A 24,117-nucleotide genomic window follows, 5' to 3' on the forward strand; every position below is an offset into this window, starting at 1 on the left:
GTTTAGACTTGGGTCCTATCTACAAAATATCTCATTATGCATATGCAAATATTTCAAAATCTGAAATATGAAACATTTCCGCTCTATGCTTTTCTGATAAGGGCTACTCAATCTTCATGAGGGAAAGATCTGATGTTGGGGCTGCTTTGGGGAATCCAATGCACTTGCGTGGTTTCTGGAAATATATATAAAAACATCTTGCCTACAGGCTTCCGTGAGGCATGGGTCACCATTCCAGGTTACACTTACTGTAAGATTTAATTGAAGTCTTAATGGTGTGATTTGTGGAAGCACGAGAGCATCAGTGATGCACTGTTGTGGACAGTTGGTCTCTCCATTGAGAATGGCTCGTGCCACAATCCAGGATGCCTGGGTTTGAACCCCGACTCCCCTACTCGATAACTTCGGCAAGTTATTTACCTTTCTATGCCTCCATTCCCTCATCCTTAAAAAGAGAATAACTCTAGTGCCCATCCACAGGGTCACGTGGAGGAGTAAATGGGTTCCTTGGTACAGAGTGCTTGGAACAGTACTTCACACATAGTGGGAACTTAACCAATGTTTGCTGTCACCAAAACAGAAAAAAAAAAATGACTAAGAGAATACCATGGTTTATAACTTTCTTGTGGGCTTTTTGTCCTTCATTCCATGGCCTCATATTATCAAAAAGGTTGCGGTAACTCCAGATATCTCAACTGTGGAGAGAGAAAGAGAGAGAGAGAGAGAGAGAGAGAGAGAGAGAGAGAGGCTGTTTCATAGTACTTTCACATTTTCCTAGGGAGCAAAAAATGTTCTCCAGGCTCCTCTGCTGATCTCACTTTATCTCATTAGCCAGAACTGGGACACATTTTGGAGTATTAGTCCATTTTCATTGTAATACCAAAATACCTGAAGCCAGGTAATATGTAAATAAAGGAGGTCTATTTAGCTCATAGATTGGGGACTATAAATCCACACAGCATAGCACCAGCCCTGGCAAGGCCCCTACTCAGCTGCACCACCTTGTGGACGGTGGTGTCATGGCAGGCGGGCTTGTGAGAGGGAGGGATCATGTGGCGAGACAGACCCCAGAGAGAAGGGGAAGAGGCCAGACTTGTTCTTTTAAAACATGGTGAGAACTAACCAAAGTCCTGTAAGAACTGCTTTCATTTCTCCTGAGGAGGGAACCCTAGGGACTCCCACCTGGCCCACCTCTTAGAGGCTCCACTACCTTGCTATGGCCACACTGGGGACCAAGCTCCCAATGCTGCACCCTGGGGGACAAACCACATGCAGACCCTAGGCACTGGGCTTTGCTGGAGGGAAGAGGGGAGAATGACCTTGGGGACACAACCACTATGTCTCCACATGCCATCTCCCCAGTGGTGCCAACTGCTCTGTTACTGTCTCAGCTGTGGGAAGGACAGCCGAGTCCAGAGCACTGAGTGAATGACCCCATAATTCAAGAGCCTTTATAACACAGAAGGTCACGGATGGCCCCATCTGATTTCACACATGATGGCTAGGAGCGACGTCCCCTTCTTTGTGGGGCTGAATTAAAAAACCCAATATCTTCTTTTAAAGACTATTCCAGTTCCAACTGGAACACACAGGGTAGTCCTAGGAGTCTCACCCAGGCCGTAATTTTTTGTTTATTTGTTATTTTTAGGTATACGCGACAGTAGAATGTGTGTTCACATATTATACATACATGGAGCACAACTTCCCATTTTTGTGGTTGTACATGATGTGGGGTTACACTGGCCATGTATTCATGTAAGAACCTAGGAAAGTTATGTCGGATTCAGTCTACTGTGTTTCCCATTTCCATCCCCCTCCCTCCCCTTCATTTCCCTTTGTCTAATCCAGTGAACTTCTATTCTTCCCTCCCCCACCCCCACTTTTTGTGAGTCAGCATCCGCATATCAGAGAGAACATCCAGCCTTTGGTTTTTTGGGATTGGCTTATTGCACTTAGCAAGATAGTCTCCAGTTCCATCCATTTACCAGCAAATGCCATGATTTCATTCTTCTTTATGGCTGAGTAACATTCCACTGTGTATTGTGCCACATTTTCTTTCTCCATTCATCTGTTGGAGGGCACCAAGGTTCCCATAGCTTAACTATTGTAAATTGAGCTCTATGAACATTGATGTGGCCGCATAACTATAGTACACTGATTTTAAATCCTTTGGAATATGCCAAGGAGTGGGATAACTCATTCAAATGGTGGTTCCATTCCAAGTTTTCTGACAATCTCCATACTGATTTCCAGAGTGGTTGCACAAATTTGCAGTCCCACCAGCAATGTATAAGTGTAACTTTTCCCCGCTACATCCTCGCCAACATTTATTGTTACTTGTATTCTTGAAAATTGCCATTCAGACTGGAATGAGATAGAATCTCAGTGTAATTTTAATTTGCATTTCTCTAATTGCTAGAGATATTGAACATTTTTTCTTATATTTGTGGACTGATAATTTTTCTTTTTGTGTGAAGTGTCTGTTCAATTTCTTTGCTCATTTATTGATTGGGCTATTTGGGTTTTTGGTGTTAAGATTTTTGAGTTCTTTATATATCCTAGAGATTAATGCTGTATCTGAGGTGCATATGGTAAAGATTTTCTCCCATTCTGTAGGCTCTCTCTTCATGTTCTTGATTGTTTCATTTGCTGTGAAGAAGTTTGCTAGTTTGATGTCATCCCATTTATTTAGTCTTGATTTTACTTCTTGTGCTTTAGGAGTCTTTTTGAGGAATTTGGTTCCTTGGTTGATATGATGGAGATTTGGGCTTACTTTTTCTTCTGTTAGGCACAGGGTCTCTGGTCTAATGCCTAAGTTCTTGATCCACTTTGAGTTGAATTTTTTGCAGGGTCAGAGATAGGGGTCTGATTTCATTCTGCTACATATGGATTCCAGTTTTCCCAGCACCATTTGTTGAAGAGGCTATCTTTTCTCCAATGTATGTTTATGGCACCTTTGTCTAGTATAAGGTAAATGAATTTATGTGGGTTTGTCTCTGTGTCTTCTATTGTGTACCATTGGTTTTCATGTCTGTTTGGTGCCAATACTATGCCTTTTTGTTACTATAGCTTTGTGGTATAATTTAAGGTCTGGTATTGTGATGCCTCCTGCTTCACTTTTCTTTCTTTCACTTTTGGCTATTTTGGGTTTCATATTTTTCCAAATGAATTTCATGATGGCTTTTTCTATTTTTATGAAGAATCTCATCAGAAACTTAATAGGAATTGCATTAAATTGGTGTAGTACTTTTGGTAGTACAGCCATTTTGACGATATTAATTCTGCCTATCCAAAAACATGGGAGATCGTCCCATCTTCTAAAGTCTTCTTCAGTTTCTTTCTTGAGTTTTCTGTATTTTTCATGGTAGAGGTCTTTCACCTCTTTTGTTAGATTGAATTCCATATTTTATTCTCTTTGAGGCTATTGTGAATGGAATACTTTTCCTAATTTCTCTTTCAGTTGATTCATCGCTGTTGTATAGGAATGCAACTGTTTTATGGATGTTAATTTTATATCCTGCTATTTGGCTGAATTAATTTATGAGTTCTAGAAATTTTCTGGTGGAGTTTTTTTTTTTTAATTCTTCTAAATATAGAATCATGTTATTGGAAAATAGGGATCGTTTGAGCTCTTCTTTTCATATTTATATAGCTCTTTAATTTCTTCTTTCTGTCTAATTGTTCAGGCTCTGCCAGGAGTTTCTGAGTCCTGGCTCCCTTCTGGGACTCGTGGGGCTTTAAAAGAAGCACCGATGCCTTCAGATGTACATGTCTCATGAAAAAAATAAATAAATAAAAGCAGCACACACCAACTTGATGATCACACACTCAACTTTTCGGGAATCCAGGAAAGGGAGAACTCAAATGGTCTGGCATATTCAGAGGGGTCCCCATGGATGAGACAGAGAGGCCCTGGAGAGGGGCAGATGGATATGAGAGAAGAGATGAGGGAGTGGGGGATGCCTGACCCCAGAGGTAACCCAAGAAAAGGCTCCTGGTTGGAAGAACAGGTCGTAGGAGGGTCGGCCATTCTCCTCTTTTTGATGGTTTAATGTTTTTCTCCTTAGAATTTGGAAGAAGATGCCCAAAGTGGATAACATGCCAAACATCACCATTCAGAATGTGATAACCTCTCCACATGTAAACTACATCCGCTGGAAAGTACATGGAGACTGGGTTACTCAGGTAAGATAGATAAATAAACTAGAGTTTGCTAGCCTGCCCTCTCCCTCTGCAGGTGCGTCACTCAAATCGCCAAACAGTGTACATTTTATCATAAGTCGTCACTGGTCCTGAGACAACTTCAGAAACCCAGCCGAAAACAAAAATAACAGTTACACGAAATATGTAGGTTAGTCCTAAGAATGACAAACACTTGGTTTCTAGTGGAATTAATCAGTTTGAACTTCCTGGTGGGATCAGTTTGGGGGACCTTGTCCCAGGTATCCTTTGGGTCAGAAGATAGTGCATGGGTTGTCCTTCCTCTTGTTGGAGTAAAAGCCAACTCAAGTGACCAGAGTGTCTTAGGACCATTGGTGGATTATGGACATGACATTGAGTCCCTGAGCCTTCCTCTGAGGAGCTGAACTGGGGTTTATCCAGTGTATAACAAAGCAAGGCATTGTCAATTATGTTAAGAGAGCCCAGAGACCAAATGGCAGAGTGGACACACCAGCCCAAGGGACAGGCGGGGAGCAGGAGTCCTCAGGGTCAGTATGACGAGTCCATTGGAGGAAGGAACACAAGCTTGTGTCAGCAGCTGTTTCCTCCTCTGAAAACACCAGGCTTCAACCAGGTAGAGAAGCTTCCAAATTAACAAGACTTATGTGAGAAAGAACAGTAAGAAATCCTACTGAGTGATAGTGAGGGGCACCACCAAACGTGTTTGAACGTGAAAAGGAAAATTAGAGGGGAAGGAAACTTGGACCACGAAAACCACATTTGTTTAAAAGACAAATACCAACAAGATTTCAAACACAAATTGGAGAAGACCAAATACCAATCCTGCTGCAGAACAGAAATGTGAGTTAAGAAAGCTAAAAGCAAAAAGAAAACAATAATTTGACCAAATAAGCAGATGAAATACCATGATGTTTCTCAAAAGTGATTGAAATAAAATTATTTGTATTTCCTTCTTCTTTATTGGTTACAATTTATATATCATAAGTTCATCCTACATGTACAACTCATTGAGAGTAACTTTACTGAGTTGTAACATAATCACCAGGATCCGGTTTTAGAATGTTTTGGTCACTGGGTGACATCCCTCCAGCCCATTCCCACGCTCAGCAGCAGGTCTCCACCAATCGACTTTCTGTCCCCGTTGGTTTGCCTTTGGAAGCCCAGCTCACAAAAATGGCATCATACTAAGCCTGGTCCTGATGCCTGGCTTCCTCCACGTAGCTTAACGGAGCCACACTTCTTGTTGACCTTGACCTCTTGTGGGGGTCTGGGTTGGGGACACAGAGTTCACACCATGCTTCCAATACTAGTGTGACTGTATCCACTCTGTATGTTCAGATTCTGAATTAGGACTTCTTCCGTGGAAGGTGGCCTGAGAGGAGAACTCAAATCCCTCCAAATCTCATTCCTTGTACCTAAGATTGACCTTTTGGGTCCTACCCCAAAACCCTGGTTACCCAATCCCCACACACCTATCTCAGGACCCCGTTCTTAGTTCTCAAAGACAGGGGAAGAGCCGATGCCTCCCAGGATCTATTCAGTATTGCTTCCAATTTAAAGATGATTTCTAGGGAAACATAAATTGTTTTCTCTGTAAAACCCCCTGTAGCTCTGCAGGCAGCATTCAGCTTTTCTCGGAAAAGTCTAAAATAGGCAATAGGAGCTGCAGCAGACAGGGTGCTCAGGAATTGCTTGTTCTGGTGTTAGCCTCGAGCAGTTTGGAGGGAAGGGACCACCGTACACACTGCACTACCCCAGGAACACACATGGGTGCTTGAATTTTTTTTTCCTATCCTCCGCACAGTGGTTCCTTCATGAAATATGTTTTGGAAGAATGCTTTAAACATTATTAGAAACTCTTACTGACCTGGTGCGTGATCTTTGTATTAATTAGTGTTTTCTCACTTTTTTTTTCCTTTTAGCTGAACTACTGTGATTCTCTGAAAGCTGTCATTTCCAGCTCCAACCACGAGCCCACAGCTCTGGTAATAGGTACTACGGACGCTCCTATCATGATTGCAGTTGTTCTCTCTCTGGGTGGTGCATCTCTGGAGGCCTCCCACCTTTTCTTTTCTGTATTGCTGTGGGCATCCGGCACTCTGCTAGTAACTCCTGATGCCATTCAAACATTAGGCCTCCCCCACAGCTGAGTGTGTTTTTAATTTCATGAGCCTCATGCCCTGGGGCTGCTGGAGAGGCAGTGAGGGACAGCATGCCTGGCACTGAATTTGCATACACCAAGAGCTCCGTCAATATGTGTTGAAATAAGCAAAATCCACTCTAAGCCATGCCAGGCTCTACTGTGTGAGCACCTCTAATGTGCTACATGGTATTGAATATATAATGATATCCGTATGAAACTGTTGAAATGGGGCATTTGTAGGATTAGGGACTTTTAAGGAATTCTAAAGATGGGAAGATCCAGCATGGGTAGTTTCTAGAAGCTGGACATAGACCAAGTGAAATCCAAGAAAGGCCAAGGGAATACCCATCTCCCAATACATCTCTCAATCTTAGGGGATGACCCCAGTATCTTAGTCATTTGCTGTTGTAACTGAACACCACAGACTAGAGTAACTTATAAAGAAAAGAGTTTTATCTGGGTTATGATTCTGGGGGCTGGGCAGTCCAAGGACATGGTATCAGCATCTGAAGATGGCTCTCACACAGCATGATCTCACGATGGAAATGTGAACAGACAAGTGAGCACATTTGGAAGTGTTCAATTTTGTAACAATCATTCCCATGAAAACTAACCCATACCTATGGGTGGAGCCCTCATGACCTAAACACCTCCCTTTAGGCCCCACCTCCCAATACTGCTGCCCAGTGAAGTAAGTTTCTAACACATGAACTTTGGGGAAACACATTCAAACCATAGTCCCTAATAAACAGCAAGTCTGGGCATGAACTTGACCAAGCTGATCTTGGGTTTATGGTGTAGGGGTGTCTGTGCTATTTATGGGGGAGTTATTTTGTGTGGACTAGACTGAAGACATACATCCAGCATTGGATGGACTTGGAGAGGTCTGGCTGACCCAAAATTTTTTTTGGGGGGCGGGCATACTGGGGATTTATTCAGGGGCACTCAACCACTGAGCCACATCCCAGCCCTATTTTGTATTTTAATCTAGAGACAGTGTCTCAATGAGTTGCTTAGTGCTTTGCTTTTGCTGAGGCTGGCTTTGAACTTGGGATCCTCCTGCCTCAGCCTCCTAAGTCACTGGGATTACAGGCATGTGCTACCACACCTGGCTGACTGACCCAAATATGAATCAGGAATCCACTCCCTTTATGATGGACGAGTCCCAGGGTATCAGCTCATGGTCTGCAGTAGATGCAGTCTTCTGCCTGCCCTGGAGCTTCCCAACTGGAACACTTCCCTAAGGTCAGGCTCTGCCTTAAGTGCCTTACATGTATGGCCCTGTTTAACCACCGTCACAACCTATGGTTTACACCTCGCTGCTTGCCCCATCTTAGAGATGAGTGGGCTAAAGCACAGAATAACCAGGCGATTGGTCAGAGGTCTTTTTAACTGCACTTAAAGAAGTTCAACTCAAACTGATGGAAGCAGAAAGCAGAATCCTGGGGGTGGCTCAGGTAACACAGGAAGAGCAGGAAAACAAAGCAGCTCCTCATTGGGAAATCCTGGGAACAGAGACTCAAATGCTTCTCCATCTCAGAAAGTCTCATCTGTACACCAGACCCCTTGGAGGGTAGTGAGCCCATGTCTCACATAGCTTTGCCACCAACAGAGACTGGGGACTGACTGACACTCTTGGTCCCCAGTCCAGCCAACCTGGGAAGTGTCTTATTAAAATAGATTGGCCCATTGTTGGGACAATCATGATCCAGCCAACCCAGGAAGAGCAGGGGCCATCAGAACCTGGCAGTACTCATTAAAATGATAGCATCAGAGTGAGGGAGGACCTGATTTCCAAGCAGGAACTGGAAGGGGAGGTTTACTAATGGCCAAAAAAGTAGAGAATGACTACTACCCTGTGTCACACAACTCAGAATGGAGCCAAGGCTGGAATCCAGGCTGTGCCCAAAGCCTTTCCTTCTAACCCTCAGACCCATAGCCAGGGAATTGCTTAGGAGTGTGTTGGAAATTCAGAGTCTTAGGCTTCTTCCCAGAACAACTGAATCAGAGTCTGCATTAAAAAGGACTGTGGTGAATTGTGTGCCCCTCAAAGCCCAAGAAACATTCTTTCCCCACAACGACTTACTAACATTTGTTAATAACCCACCCCTTGAAGATCTTCTTAACTCTTCATACTTACTTCATTAAACTTCATAATTATTCTGTGAAGGCCTCGAGGTTATATTGGAAAGCCCCTTCCAATTATTCAACATCACCATCATCATATTTAATGTTCAAGTTGATACAGATGATGATAACTTACATGTGTTTGGCACTTACTCATTTACACTAATTTTCATATTGGATATTTGCCAGTGGTTCTCAGTTTGGGGTACCCATTGGAATCACCTGGGAGACTTTGTAAAATCTGCTTACCTTGGGTTTTACCCTCGGAGATTCTGATTTAATTGGTGTGAGATGAAGCCTAGGCATTGCAGCTTTTAAAAATTTCTGCAGGTGATTCCAATATGCAGCTAAAAGTAAAAACCTCTTTTTCAAAGAGAGACTGCCCAGGCATCTGCATTTTTAGATGTGACTTTATTTTGCAGCAAAGATCACGAGCCAATCACAGGCATGACACTATTTGATCTTCACAGTGGTCAGGGAAGGTGTGAATTCTATGTAAACATATTTTATAGATGAGGACACATAAGCTTAGGTAAGCTTGCTCACCAGGTCACTTAGGTACAAGAGTCCCAAAGGGACTGGGCTCTGATTTTTCTGACTCCAAAGCCAATGTACCACTGCCATTCCCTACAGTTGGGTTTGTAAAGCCCTTCACATCCTGGGACCTGTTCTGGGACAGCTTCTCACCTTGGCTGTAACCTGAGGGGGGGGGGAAATAATGGAATCGTTTATTCCCAGGGCATCGAGAAGTTTATTGCCAATAGAATATGCCCAGGATCTCTGCATGGATTCCCTACGTACCTTAAGCAGCAGCAGCTTAAGAAAGGAATCCATGAATACCCAAATACCCTGAATCAGAGTCAGAGACAGCAGACTCTCCTGTCTGCTGCTCTGACAGGCCCACCTGATGGGGCAGAGGGATAATCAAGAAGTGTCAGAGTTGTAGGCGGCCATGTGCCACAGTACAAGATTCTAGTCGAGAACAGGCTGCATACACAATAGTGGTCTTTGAAGATTATAATAGAGCTCAAAAATTCCTGTTGCCTAGTGACATGATAGCTGCCATGATGTCATAGTGCAATACAGTACTCAGGCGGCAATACCAGTGTAAACAAAACCTACTTCACGGCCAGCTGTATAAAAAAGGCAGAACATGCAATTGTGCCCAGTACAGAATATTTGATAATGATAGTAAATGCTGTGTTACATTTCATGTATGTACACTATACTCTGTCTTGTTATTTTAGAAGTTACTCCTTGCACTTATAAGAAAAATTGACTGTGAACGGTATGCTGGGTTCTCTTGGGAACAGGCTTATGCATCTGTGTTTGCCTATCATTTCTTGATCATATAAGAAGTCCTGTGAGTGACCTACACACTCTATGGTGTTCACCCAGTAATGAAATGCCTGAGGAAGCATCTCTTAGAACTTATCCCTGCTGTTAAGTGACACATGCTAACTAATATCTCTCCCTCCTCCCATGCTCCACCCTCAGTCCCACCTCTGGACTTTAATTAAGAGCTGGTTGGAGCTCACCAGCGGTGCATCGGGGATGCATAAAACATTTAATACACTTTACAGCAACTCAGAAGTCAGCCACCCACGGAACAATGTAAGCTTCTCCTTTTTTTGATGTCTTCTAGCCTCACTGTGCCTGAACATTTCTGAGCCTTTGGGAAGACTGAAATTCTAGTTTCCCCCTTCTTTTATCCTTGAAAAATCTAATTCCACTTGCCATTGAACATCATGGAAAATCAATAAAGACTTGTGCCAAGGTCTCAGCCTAGTATGAAATACCAGCTTGCTTCTTTCTTGCTAGGAATCTTCCCCGAGGCCCTTTCATAGCCCAAGAGCTCACATTATCTTTCAAGGAAAGTTTCCTTTATAAATTTCTGATACACTGACATTTAAATCACCAAAGTATTAGGAAAAACGAGGTACAGTGCTTCAGTTTCTTGGGAACTTCCATTAGACTTTCTCGGAACTAGGAAATTTGGCTTTCTAGAACAATAATGAATATGAATTCTAAGAAACCGAAATAGCCTTTGGAGATTGAAATAGCTCAAAATTCAGTATTTGAGCAGATCAAAAGCAATGACTCTAGAACAAGGAACAGGGAGTTTTAACTGTGGCTCGGCTACTAACAAAACTGTGATGTGGAACCTCCATTTCCCCTCCAGTTCAATATGTGCTAAGGTTTGGATATTATTTGAATTTATGCCCCAAAAGTTCACATGGGAGAGGCTTGGCCCCAATGTCACAGTACTAAGAGATCACGGAACTTTTGAGGTGTGGCCTGGTGAAACTGGTTAGGCTATTGAGGGCACTAATCCTTGCAAGGAAATAATGTAGCTCTTGTGAAACCCTGGTTAGTTCCGAGAGAGTAGATTCTTATAAAAAGAGCAAGCTTGGCCCTTCCCTATTCTCTGGCTTCCTGTCTCTCCATGCAATCTCTCTCACATGGGCTCCCTCCATGATGTTACCTGCTATGTTGTAATGCAGCCCAACAGATCCTTCATCAGAGGTTGTGCAGACGGATACCCAATCTTGGGTTTTCAGCCTCCAATACTGTAAACTAAATAAACCTCTTTACTTGCTAAGTACCCAGCTTCAGGTGTTTTGTTATACCAATAGAAAACAGACTAATACAACAAGAAAGTTGGATACAAGTTCTATAGATCCTTCCAGCTCAGATTCAGAGGCCTCATTATGCTAAGAGTCCTGTCCATCCTTCCTCACATCACAGAAAAGGAAGCCACTAGAATTGCTTATAGCTCTAAACTACTATGATTTCACCAATTAAATCTCTCTTAATAGCTAGATATCCATATAATCAAAGGATCAGCCCCCACATCTATATCAATCTAATGATTTTTATTTGGTATTTATAATGTGCCAACCATAACAGTAAGATGAGAATGTGAAAGTTCAGAGAGCCTCTGGAGTGAAACTTCTGAGAAAAGTTACCTGTACTTGCTTTTCCAATTCTTACCCTCCCATTCTCACTAAGAACCCTCCAACCTGGCCTTGGTCCCCAAGACCAAGCACCTAAACCACTTGTATAAGGGGCCACAATGCCTGTCATGTTGCCGATTCCACTGACCAATATTCATCTCATTTTCTCTTTCTGCATTTGAAGCAACTGACCACTCTGGCTTCCTGAATGAACTTCTCTCACTTGGCTTCAAGATCCCAATCCTTTCTCTCTTGCTTGTTCCTCCACATCTGTCTGATTTAATGTTGGAGCCCCAAGAGTTTAGTTCTTGGTCATCTCCTCCACGTCTGCGTCATTCCCTTGGTGATCCCTTCCAATTCCACTGTATGCTGTCCACTCCCAAATTTTTATTTCTATCCCAGTTCTTTCTGGCATTTCCAACTGCCCTGGCTCACTAATGGACATCTTCACTAGGATAGATAATGGAGATCAAAATTAAGTCCAAACCTGAATCCAGATCTTTTCTGCACACCTGTTCCACCATCTTCCCGATCTCAGTTGATACTAAGTCCATCTTTCCAGTTGCTCAGGACAAAACCATGACTCCTCTCAAAACCCACCTCCAACCTACTGGCTCTGTGTTCATAGTACACCTCACATGGGGCCACTTCTCACCAGCCCCACTTCTACCACTCAGTAAGAATCACTGTCTTTTCTTCCCTGCATTACCGAGAGAGTCTCCTAGATGGTCTCCTGGATTCCATCTATTTTCTGCACATCAGCAAGAGAGACCTCATAAAATTAGGAGTCAGACCTCTGCAGATCCTGCTGTAGGCCCCTATCTCACTCAGTAAAAGCCAAAGTCTCCTGGTCCCCAGCCCTTTCTTTACCCCACACCTTATCACTGTGGCCTCATCCTCTTTCCCATCCCCTCCCCCTCTAGTCCCACCGACCTTCATGAATGCTCCCCTCTACCTGGAAGGTTCTCCACAAATGTCCACATATCTCACTCCTACACCTTTTCCAAGTCTTTTCTCAAGCACCCCTCCTTCTTGAAGCTTACCCTGCCTGATTTATTATATTCTGGAAAAGTCCACCCCTTGTTCCTGGCATACCCCATCTTCCTTGCCTTGTTCTGCCCTGATTTAAATCCGTACATCTAATCAGACTCTGTAATTCAGACAGCCTCTATAATTCACCCACTGTGTTTGGTTTTCATGGCCTGTCTTCCCCTAGAGGCAGGGATTCGTGAGTGCTGTGTTCACTGTTGTGCCACAAGGGCTTAGAATAGTGCGTGGCACCTACTAGGTGCTCGATAAATATTTATTGAATGAATGTATTTGTGAAGTTCAGAATTCAGACTCACACTGACCTCTCTCCCAAGAGTGCTCTGTAGTGTCCGTTCCAGGAGAACCAGAGGACGATACAGTAGGACGGTAGGAACAAGTGTGTTCGATGTTTTCCTCCTGTGCCTTTCTCCTGATAGCTCCCCACTCCCCTACCTCCAGCATGTCTCCTCGGTTCCCCATGACCACATGACTGCTGTGGTCAGGGTGTGTGTCCACTGTGGGCCCTAGCACCAATCCTCACCCCAAAGTGGCTTCCAGAGAATCATTACTTAGGAAACAAGGAGGGAATTTCCCCTATTCCTGAGACTCCCCTTGAATAGTTCTCATCTCCACTTTGGGCAAGAGCTCCTCACAACACCTTGGAGATCCACCATGACATACTTCTGGACTTCAAAACTTGACTCACAGTCAGCCACTTATTCCCAAGAAGACTTACCTTGGCCAAGGAGGAAAACCATCATACAAAGACCAACAATTGCCTCAAGAGCTCTGCAGTTAGGAAGTGCTTGATTTTGCCTTTCTTTAAGAGAGAAATCTCTGGTTTCATTTTTGCTATTAATGAATATGCAAAGAGGATGCATCTTGGTCAAGGCCACAGAAACCCCAGCTGGACCTTGAGTGTCTTGCCTCCTGCAAATAAGAAACTGGTTCAATTTTGTGACTCCAAATCCATGAGCTCTTGCCATACTGAGAAATTGGTAGAGAAAAGCATCAGGTAAAGGTGGGCAAGCCTGGCCACAGAATCCAGGTTGAATCAGGAAGAGTGAAATCCTGAGCTTCAGGGCACCCACACACACCCAGCTGCCAACTCTGGGGAATGCTCTGAGCCCACAGCTGTGGAGGTGGCCTCTGGACCACCTCTGATGGCAAAAGCCATAGTGGATAGTCTGAATTAAACTTCCACCACGACCTCAGTGCCTGAAGACTTACCTGCCAGTTAGTGTGCTGGGATCTGAACCCGCCTGGAATCCGCTCCAGGTTTCCATGGAGATTACTTAAACTTTTCATCATCCTTCTTTCAGTCCTTGGAGAAGAGCTATGCACTCTGGTTTCCATGACAACCACTTAAAAACGTGTATCTCTGTCTGGCTCTGTTGGAAAAGAACTGCTAGCGATCATGCAAATGAACCGGCTGCTCTCCCCTTTACTTGAAAAAAAAAAACTAAAATAAAAATAAAGTGACACACCTGCTTAGAAGTTTCAGATCTCTGTTCACAACACAAAGGATGAATGTGTCAAACTGCTGTTTGAGGCAGGTTTGCTGCATCTCTTTGACCTTAAAAGTGCTCACCCAGATTCTTCAGCTCATTCTATCATCTCCTATAAATATCTACACTCACCAAATACCATCTCTCCCCTCCACCTGGTGGCTGAAGAGTTGCCAGTTCAAGGCCATCTACCTTCCTACTGCATGTTCAAGGAGGGGGCGGGGGAAGGACAGAGCCAGAGTGACAAGCCAGCCTCTCTACACCACTATGGAAAGACACATGCAGAGCAGGGTTGTCACCTCAATTCACTGTCCACGGATTGTCCAGAAGTGGCCCAGAACTCAGATTACAGCTTCAAATAATGAGGAAATTATATATCTCGTCATTGGGAAAATGATCCCATGTTCTCTAGTGGTACTCCTTCAATGGAGGGCAGCCACTCTCAACATCAGGGCTTTGGGCCCCTCAAAAGGAGAGAGCTCAGGAGACGTCAAAAGATGATGAGTGCCCCTCCCGCTTCCTGGACGTGTCTCTGAACTCCACTGCAGGACGTGCCCCTAAAACAAGGGGTCCCCAGAGGCAGCAGTGGTGTTGTAGTCAGCTTTTTTTGCTGCTGTGACGTAAAAATCTGACAAGAACAATTAGAGGAGGATCAGTTTATTTGGGGGCTCACTGTTTCAGCTGTTTATGGCTGTCCATAAACAGCCAGCTGCATTCCTCAGGTGAGGCAGAACAACAGGGCGGAAGAGTGTGGCAGAAGGAAGCAGCTCACATGATGAACAGGAAGCAGAGAGAGACTCCATTGGCCAGATATGAAATATATTCCCCAGAGGCACTCACCCAGGGACCCAGCTCCTCCAGCCACACCCTACCCGCCTTCAGCTACCACTCAGTTAATCCCTATCAGCAAACTAATGCACTGATTGGGACTCTCATAACCCAATCATTTCTCCTCGAAACCTTCTTGCATTGTCTCACACTTGAGCTTGGGGAAAACCTCACGCCCAAATCATAACAAGTGGGCTAAAGGAGCCACCAACAAGCAGACTATTTAAAACATGTTTGGAAACTGATACTGACATTCTAAATCCTGGAAATTTCCAAGTAAAATGAAGATTTCCCACTTCTCTTGAAAGGTTATAAGGTCTTTTTGTTGTTAATTTGTGTGTATGTGTGTGTGTGTGTATGTGTGGTTTGTGTATGTGGTCCTGAGGCTCAAACCCAGAGCCCTGCACGTGCTACATTCACAGCCCCCCAAAATTATAAGGCCCATGTTAGAGTTCTACAGGACAAAGGTCTAGTGAATAGAGCACCACATGATCTTGCAGATAAAGCATGCACTTGCCTTAGTGGAACTTATTTGAATTGCAAATTCCTCTCTCTAATTCTGGGAAAATAGTTAGACTCATAACTTGGGGTAACAGGCAGAGATCTCAAACAAAACTATCCTTCAACTCATAGATGAGGTCATGAGCAACAAAAGAAAGTTCTTACTTGGAGGATAGGAAGTGGAAGCTGAAGACGATTCTTTGTCCTTCCTCCAAGGGCCCTTGGACATGGTTGAGGTTGGTGATCAGGGTAAGCCAGGCGGTAGGGATGGGAGAGGCTCTGGTGAATGTATTGAGGATTTCTTTCATTGATTTTCTGGTGAAACCCATGTCTGAAACCTATGAGAGGACCACTAATCGCTTCTAAATGATGTGACCATTATGATTCTATTGTTCAGTAGATTCATAAACCGATGAATATTTGGCTGAAAATATCTGTCAATTGTAGGACAAAATTTTCTGGTTGATTATGGAACTGATAAGTCAACTGGATGAGTCCCAATGTCCGAGTCAGTGCTGAATTTGATGCTTGCTCCATTCCCTCCATGACAAGTCTCTTAACTTCTCCATATACGTTTTCTCACCCCTAAGACGGAGGTAAATGTGTTTGAATCAGTGAGTCTGTGTTCAGATCAAATAAGATCCTTGTTGGTGCTGGGTTTCCTCCAAATAGGATGGCCCTCATGCTACCTCTGTTCCCAGGTGACTCTTCTTGTCTCTCTTTAGGAAAGGAGGGGGGAAATCTTACTTTTCTCACACACACCGCTTTTCTTCTTCAGACTATCTGTAGTTAACACCTGGAGGTGGAGGAAGAAGAAAATACCCGTTGTTGTTGAAAATGAATCAGGGACCTTTAGTGATCAGCAACCCTGTCGGGAAATTGACTGATCTTATTAAGAAACTGTGTTTTGCTTTTCTGTGAATATTTCCAGGGTGCACAGTGGGAACAACAAATGTCAAGCAAAAGATGAAAGAGATAAGGAACGTTAGGAAAGATGTCAAGACAAGAAAAGGCCACGCATCCCTTGCTCTGCCCCCGAGGCGAGCAGAATATGATCAAACAGTTTTTCGTATCCATAAAGGAGTGAAGGCATTCTTCTTCTGCAGGAGAAAGAACTTATTGCTGACAGGTGGCCTGGATCAAATAATTCGAGTCTGGAATCCTCATCTGCCTGGGTAAGTTGTCTTTCTCCCATCAAGAGGGCCATCAGTGTAGGAAGATAATTGGAAGCAGGACTGGGGATTCCCTATTAGAATGACTTAAGAACCTCTGACCAAAATTAATACCCCTTACACACCGTCTGGGAAACTTCTTTCTGTAGCCTGTAAAGGGATTATTTTGGGGGGCTGGGGGAGTTCATTTCAAGTCATTTAAAAATGTAAATACCTTACAAGGACAGAGAGACTGTGTGGAGCTACCGTTCACCTGCATCTCAGCGGGTCCCTTTAATCACATTGCTGCCTGCCCTACCATGAACCCAGCGATTGAGCATGTGGGCTCAGCTGGTGCCTCACTTCCTGACCTCTTGGTCACAGAGAGCTATTAGGGATTTTGATGTGTAATGGATGTTTTTAGTGCACCTTACTCAGCCCCCAAGTGTACACTCAGTTCTCCACAGAGGTTGTTTAGCCCTGTCAGATTTAATGGCTCTACAGAATTAATGGTAGCACCCCTCAGGCACAGCGGAATTGACATGAAAGGCAAGTATAATTGACATAAGAAATGAGAATTGTTCTGGGAAGCCTGGAATTTAGGTAGTGAACAGTGTGACCATTGAAGGTACCTTCCCCTCTCCCCCTCAGTGATGATCACTACACCCTAGAATCAGATACATACCTTTCATGGTAGACCCTATGGAGCACTTTCTTGATAACAACAAAAAAGACCATTTTATTAAACACCTACTCTGTACTGGGTACCATACAGCACATACAGCCTCTCTGATCCTCACATCAAGCCCATTTACAAATGAAGAAACTGGAGCCCAGAGAAATTAAATGACTTCTTGCAAGTAATGGCAGAGTAAAGGGTCAAAGGCAGGTTTGTCATTCCCACTGAGAGGAGTTGAAGATGGAGACTGGGAGATGGGGAGCTGGTTCTCCTGTGCTGGGCAGTGGAGATTCAGGGATGAGCACAAGTCACGTGGGACATGCCAGGATTCCTGGCCTAGCCAATCTCCCAGGCATCTTCAGGGATCCGCAGGTGACCCTGTGCCCTTCAGTCATGCAGAGACACCCAAGTTGGTGCCAAGCAGCGATTGAGCATGTGGGCTCAGCTGGTGCCTCACTTCCTGGCCAAGCAATGCTGACCAAGAGCTACAGCTGCCATTTCCTCCTCTACAGTGGTGATCACTAAAGGACCCACCTCCTAGAACAATAATGAAAATCAAAAAAAAAAAATTAGATGATCCACATAAAACCCTCAGCACAATGTCAGAGACATAACAAGAAAGAAAAATCATTGTCCATCTACTTCTGTTACCTTAGGTTCCCATTTGTCTGGCAATTGAGAACAGTTTGCTTCCTGACTTGGTTATGTTATGCTCTCCCTCCTGAACCCCAGTCCTTCCTCTCTTCTCCCCACCTCCTCACCCTCTCATGGGACCCAGCCCTGAGATCCTCCAAGGACACTGTGATCCCTCCTATTACAAAGCCCTTCCACCCAGGTTTTAATGCTGTTCTCTCCAGCCTACAGAAAGCCACCACCTACCACGGAATCCGTTCCATCCCCACCTTGGACAGTTCCTCGCGTGTTCCTTTTATAGTGTTATTGTTAACAGAGGGAGAAATGAGGCCCAGGGCTTCATCTCACCGCGAGTCCTGTCACTATCACTGGGTATTATTTGCTTCAGTCCTTTTATCTCACAAGATATGTACTTGTGCAATTTCAGAGGGAAACATAACCCTCTTCCAGGCTGAATAGAACTGCCAGATCTGGGCCAAGTTTAGTTTTGCATTTTTATTTAGAAATAGCAGACAGAACTGCTTTGTGTTCATCTGTTCTGTTTTCATTCTAGAAAACCAACAGGTCTGCTGAGAAGCCACACGGCTCCGGTGATCTATATCCACTTACCTTCGGAGGATAACAAAATATTCTCCATGTCCACGGACAACACAGTCAAGGTCTTTCCTTTCTGTGTTTTGTTGCATGTGTCCTCTAAGCCAGGTTCAGCAGAGAGGTGATTTTTTTTTTTTCATGGTTACCTTGCCCTCCTTGACAGCATGAGGGGCCTCTGCCTGGGTAAACGCTCACATGGTGCTTATGTGTGTGAGTCTGCCCTGGCAAGGGAGGTTATGCCAGCAATTGAAGGCTCAGGGAGGCCTGGTGTTCAGTGTTGGGGTGAGTAGACCTTCCAGAATTTAGGCCCCTGCTTGCACACTTCAAATATTCTGTGTCCCGAGTATTCCCTGAGTGTTTAGAGGACAGACAAGGGGAGCTGGGAATGGAACAGGAACCTTAGGGATACAGCAGCCCTTTGCCACCAGTGGTTGTCTCTTATTTTTTAATACACACAGGACAAGTGGACCCATTCCAAAAAGTCACCTCTAGGCCTTAGAATGGTAACATTGCTGCTTCATTTTGCTTGCCTGCACATCTCTCTTTATTCCAAAGGTCCTGTTGACCTCTAAAGTTTGGTTATTGTATAGCTTTTGCAAAGTACTCTTTTTTTATATATACAAAAGAAGTCTCACAGATTTTCTCTGCCCATCATTTCCCTTGCTCATTAAGTGAATAGGACAAGTTCTCATGATCTTTCTACCTTCTCTACCGGGCTGTCCTGGGGCCAGAGGGAGGGAATTTGGAGTGAATCTGTAGAATGTGGAAGGAAACCAATGTCACTGCTTTGTGTGGATATATAAGCCAGCTTGCTGACCACTCGTAGCATAAGTGATTGATGGGTACCATGGATTGAATTGTGGCTCCTTCAAAAATTCATTTATTTAAATCCCAATCCTCAGTGCCTAGAATGTGACTACATTTAGGTTCAGGACCTTTAAAAAATTAATTGAGGTCATTACAGTGGGCCCTAATTCAAGATGACTGGTGTCCTTATAAAAAAGGGGGATTAGGGAAAACATAGACCAAGAGGTGACCATATCTTCACAGCAATAGACTTATAAGACAAACATCTTGCCATCTTGCAAGCCAAAGACAGAAGCATCACAAGAACTCAATCCTGCAGACACACCTTGATCTTGGACTTCCAATCCCTATAACTGTGAGAAAATACATTTTTGTTGGTTATGTCTCCCGGCAGAAATGTTATAGTGGCTGTAGTAAGCTAATACAATAGATTTGCCTTCTCTGTGATCACAAGAAACAGGCCTCATTCATTCAATCATTCATTTAACAAAGCTACTGAGTGACTACCATGTATCAAGCAGTCTTCCAGCAAAGAGACAGCCCAAGTGTCCTATTTCATGGAGGTTACAATCTGGGGTGGAAGAAAGGCATGCAGAAAATAATCAAAATAAAATGAAATACTGATATGTCAGGTGGTAACAAGTGCTATGGGGAAGGCAGGTAATAGGGAAACAAAGAGCAGGAAAATTCGGTTTCTGTTCCCTATGGGTTTATTAGGGATGAACACACCAATGAGACATTTAAGGAAAGGTCTGAAAGAAATGAAGGGACAAGCCACACATTTATTTGAAAAAAAAAAAAAGGAGGTGGGAGCCACCTAGGACATGAGATTGAAGCAAAAATGGAGTAGCACGGGGAAAGGGGTTTGAAGGGCCACACAGTCCTGGGTAAGGGCTTTGGCTCATAAGGTAAACTATGAATAATTTCAATGTCAACACATTAGGTAACCTAGATGAAATATACACATTTCTAGAAAGAGCTGAGCTATAGTAACTGGTTTAAGAAGAAAAAAATCAGAATATACCTATAACATGTAAAGAGTTAGAGTTATCAGTAATAAAAATTTACTCAAAGAACAGTTAGGCTCAGATGGAAACACTGGTGAGTTCTGCCAAACACTTTGAAGAATTAGCATACCAATCCTTCACAAACTTCCAAGAAAGAGAAAGGAGAAGACTTCCCAACTCACTCGAGGAGTCCAGTCCATCATCTGATGCCAGACTCAGATAAGTACATTCCAAGAAAATTCTAAGCCAGTATCTTTGGTGAATATGAATGCAAAAGTCCTCATCAAAATGCCAGCAAACTGAATCCAGCAACATATCAAAATACTTCTATCATAGGACCAAGTAGGATTTATCCCAGGAAGGCCAGGGTTGTTCAATACATGAAAATCAATGTAATAAACCATATCAGCACATCAAAGGGCAAGATATGATATCTCAATGAATGCAGAATTCAAAATGCAAAATTTATGCTCCCAAATCTACAAAATACTTTGGAAAGAAATTACAAAGAAGACATAAATAAATGAAAAGGCATTCTGCTTTTAAAGATGGGAAGATTTAATCTAGTTAAGATGGCAATGCTTTGCAAATCAATGAACATATTCAATGTAATATTTTTTAATCAAAACCTCGGGTGCCTTTTTTTTCCCAGAAATTGGTTCAATACTAAGATTCATATGGGAATGCAAGAAACTCAGAATAGCCAAAACAAACTTGAAGAAGAAGAAAATTGAAGAACTCACATTTCCCAACTTTAAAACTTATTACAAAATGATAGTGAATAACACAGTGTGGAGATGTTATGAAGTAGATGTATAGCAATAGGGAGTTAAGAAATAATTGGGAATCAAGAAATAAACCCTCATCTTTATGGTCATTTGACTTACAACAAAAATGTGAAGACCATTCAATGGGAAAAGAATAATCTCTTCAGTAAATTTGCTGGGTCAGTTGGTTATCCACATTAAAAAAAAAAAAAAAAGAACAAGATAAAGTTGGATTCCTGCCTCTTACCATATGTAAAAATGAGCTTAAATGGATCATAGACCTGACTATAAGTGCAAAACCATAAAACTCCGAGTGAAACATATGAGTAAATCTTCATGATGTTGGATCGGGAATGATTTCTTGGATATGACACCAAAAGCACAAGAAACAAAAGAAAAAACATTAGACTTCATCAAAATTAGAAACATCAGTGCTTCAAAAGGCATACCATTCATAAAAAGAATAGACAACCTACATAAATGGGGAAAATATTGTGAGTCACATATCTGATGAGGAACTTGCATCTAGGATATAAAGAACTCTTAATGCTCAGCCATATAAAAAATAACCCAATTAAAAATGGGCAAAGGATTTGAATGAACATTTCTTCAAAAGTAGCCATAAGTAGATGACGAGATGCTCAACCTCATTAGCCATAGGATTCATTAGCCATGAGGATGGCTAAAATCAAAATATAGACAATAACAAATGTGGACAAGAATGAGAAGAAATTTCAAACCTTACACGTTGCTAGTAGAAATTTTGAATTATTTTGAAAAACATTTTGGCAGTTCCCACATGTTAATTATTGAGTGACCATGTAACCAGCAATTCTAGTCCCAGGGTTATACCCCTGAGAATTGAAAACATGTTCACACCAATATTTATATTTGAATCCTCATAGCAGCATTGTTTATAATAGCCAAGAAGAAGAAATAAAATGCATGTCCATCACCTAGTGAATGAGTAAACAAAATGTGGAACATCTATACATTGGCCAAGTTTAACAACAACAACAAAAAAATACTGATATGTGTTACAACGTGGGTGGACCTTGAAGATGTTGTGTTAAGCCAAAGCAAGCCTTCTATTATATTATTCCATTTATATGAAATGTCTAGAAGAGGTCAAGACATAGTGACAGAAAGAAGTTCAGTAGTTGGCAGAGGCTGGAATGAGGTATGAATAAGGGTGATTGGTAATGGGTAAGGTTTTAGAGGAGGGTGGCAAAAATGCTTAAAAATTAGGTAGTGGTGATGCTCGCACAACTCTGTGAATACACTGAAGACCACTGAACAGCACACCTTAACAACGTGTTGTTATATGTCAATTCTATCTCAATAAGGCTGTTTTTTAAAGAGTAGGGCAAGAGTCAAGATCAACACCAAGGCTTGGGGTCTGAGCCAAAAATTGAGACAGGGATTATGGTGGGCGAGAGAGACAGGAGACTGGGAGCTCAATTGTGGATGTGTTGGATAGAGTCGTCCTGAGTCTAGGGGAGATGTCAGGGCCAGAGATATAAATTTGGGAGTCATTAGCATTTAGATGGAATTTGAAGCCATGAATCGGAACTGAGATCACAAAGGGAATGAGAGTCAACAGAGGAGGAAAAAACTCTCTAAAGACCAAGTGCCGGGGCCCTGTGATGTGCTAGGATTTTCCACTGGGGGGGGGGGGGTCCAATATGGCTCCTGTATAGGGAGTTTGGAATCCATCTCATGATGATGATGAGATATTCTAAATAAAACCAGCTGTCAAGATCATAGTCAGCGACATTCAGGGCCCAAACTCAATTCAGTCTTCTGAGCAAACTTGATTAAAATGGTAAGATTTATGAACTTTGGCTTTTGATTTATTTTGAAAAATCAAATTAATCCAAAGGCATCATCCAGAGTCACAAAGTGGGGAGGCTTCATATTTTTAATGAGATTTTTAAATTTTTTCCCCCAAACTTACGGCCCTCAGATAATCATAATTCTGTATGTGGGGACACGTCTTCTATCCTATTTTCTTTTCCTAGTGCTTCTCCATTTTCTTCCAATCTAAACTCATGATTACAAGATTAGCATCTTGCCTGTGATGATTCAAGCATATTGAATCACTTCCCAATGTGTATTTAAAATATATTGAAATCCTATCTTGGAAATATGGTGTGTAAGTTATTTCAGAATATATTATTCCTATCAAATAAAAACTAATCAAGTAAGAGCCAAACAGCTTGATTTCTAGCATGCCTGATCAGATAGTCCTCATTCTTTGAATTGATTTTTCAACCCAAATATTTTACTCCTTTAAATCATGGGGACACACAAGACATTTGAGGAGTCTCCTGATTTCTGGCACTCTCTAAACGAGAGTAAAGTGACAGATTCAGATTTTCTTTTTCACTTGTTGTTTTCTGTAGTTCTAACATTGAAAATCACAAAGAGGGCTGTTTTGAGTCAACTGGAATTAGGATGAAAAGTTATTTCTCAAAAAGAAGTTAGCATGGTGTACTACTTAGCATAAGCAGGATGGAATAAACCAGTGCCTTATTTTCTACAGGTTAAAACAACAGAAGTTTGTTTCCGAAGCAATCTGTGGTCAGTGGTCCTGGTGAATGGGTGCTTTTTCTCCCACTCAAGGGACAAGCTCCCTCCAGCTGGTGGCCCCACCCTGACTTAGGTTCTCGGGACTCTTCATCCCCATGCCAGGGGTGTAAGAACAGAGAAGGCACACCTTCTTCTTCTAGATCCCAGCCAGAAATGACACACATCACCTCTCCCAGTCCATGACCACCCTTGGATGAATGGGAGACTGGGAAATGCCTTAATTTGGAAATCATCTTCCAGCAATAACTCCACCTGTGGATAAAGAACTATGGATTTAGGGGATGGAGGGTAGAAAGCTTTGGAGACATGCAACTTTTGAGTTTAAAGTACAAACCCAGCACAAACCATGTTACTGTGGGTGAATTATTGGATCCTTTTGAACTCAGCAACTGAATTTTGAACATTGGCTTAATCTTCTCCAAAATAGGAGAAAGATCCACCTCATAGGGTAGTCATGCTCACGAAAGGCAATGCAGAAATCGTACTCGCCAAAGCGTAGCTTTACCAGGTAAGACTCTTTTGAGCCTGAGAGACACATCTAATGCAAATAGGTTAAGCTTTCAAGGGAGAATTGGATGGTTGTTGAACTCAGATTATTGGACAGACAGCCTC

At 42.8% G+C, this 24,117-nt stretch overlaps 1 protein-coding gene across 1 annotated transcript in view; it reads left to right on the forward strand.

Moving 5' to 3' along the window:
• Positions 1-4,071: 4,071 nt before the first annotated feature.
• Positions 4,072-24,117, forward strand: part of LOC107140776 (WD repeat-containing protein on Y chromosome-like) — a 58,423-nt gene continuing 38,377 nt past the window's right edge. Inside the window, exons 1-4 of the mRNA XM_048801002.1 lie at positions 4,072-4,185; positions 6,105-6,174; positions 16,207-16,450; positions 18,292-18,397. Of these exons, the coding sequence (XP_048656959.1) occupies positions 4,081-4,185; positions 6,105-6,174; positions 16,207-16,450; positions 18,292-18,397 (525 nt within the window). The 5' untranslated portion in view covers positions 4,072-4,080. The remainder of the gene's footprint in view (positions 4,186-6,104; positions 6,175-16,206; positions 16,451-18,291; positions 18,398-24,117) is intronic.

The sequence above is a fragment of the Marmota marmota genome, unplaced genomic scaffold, assembly GCF_001458135.2.
Source record: "Marmota marmota marmota unplaced genomic scaffold, marMar, whole genome shotgun sequence".
Classification (NCBI taxonomy): domain Eukaryota; kingdom Metazoa; phylum Chordata; class Mammalia; order Rodentia; family Sciuridae; genus Marmota; species Marmota marmota.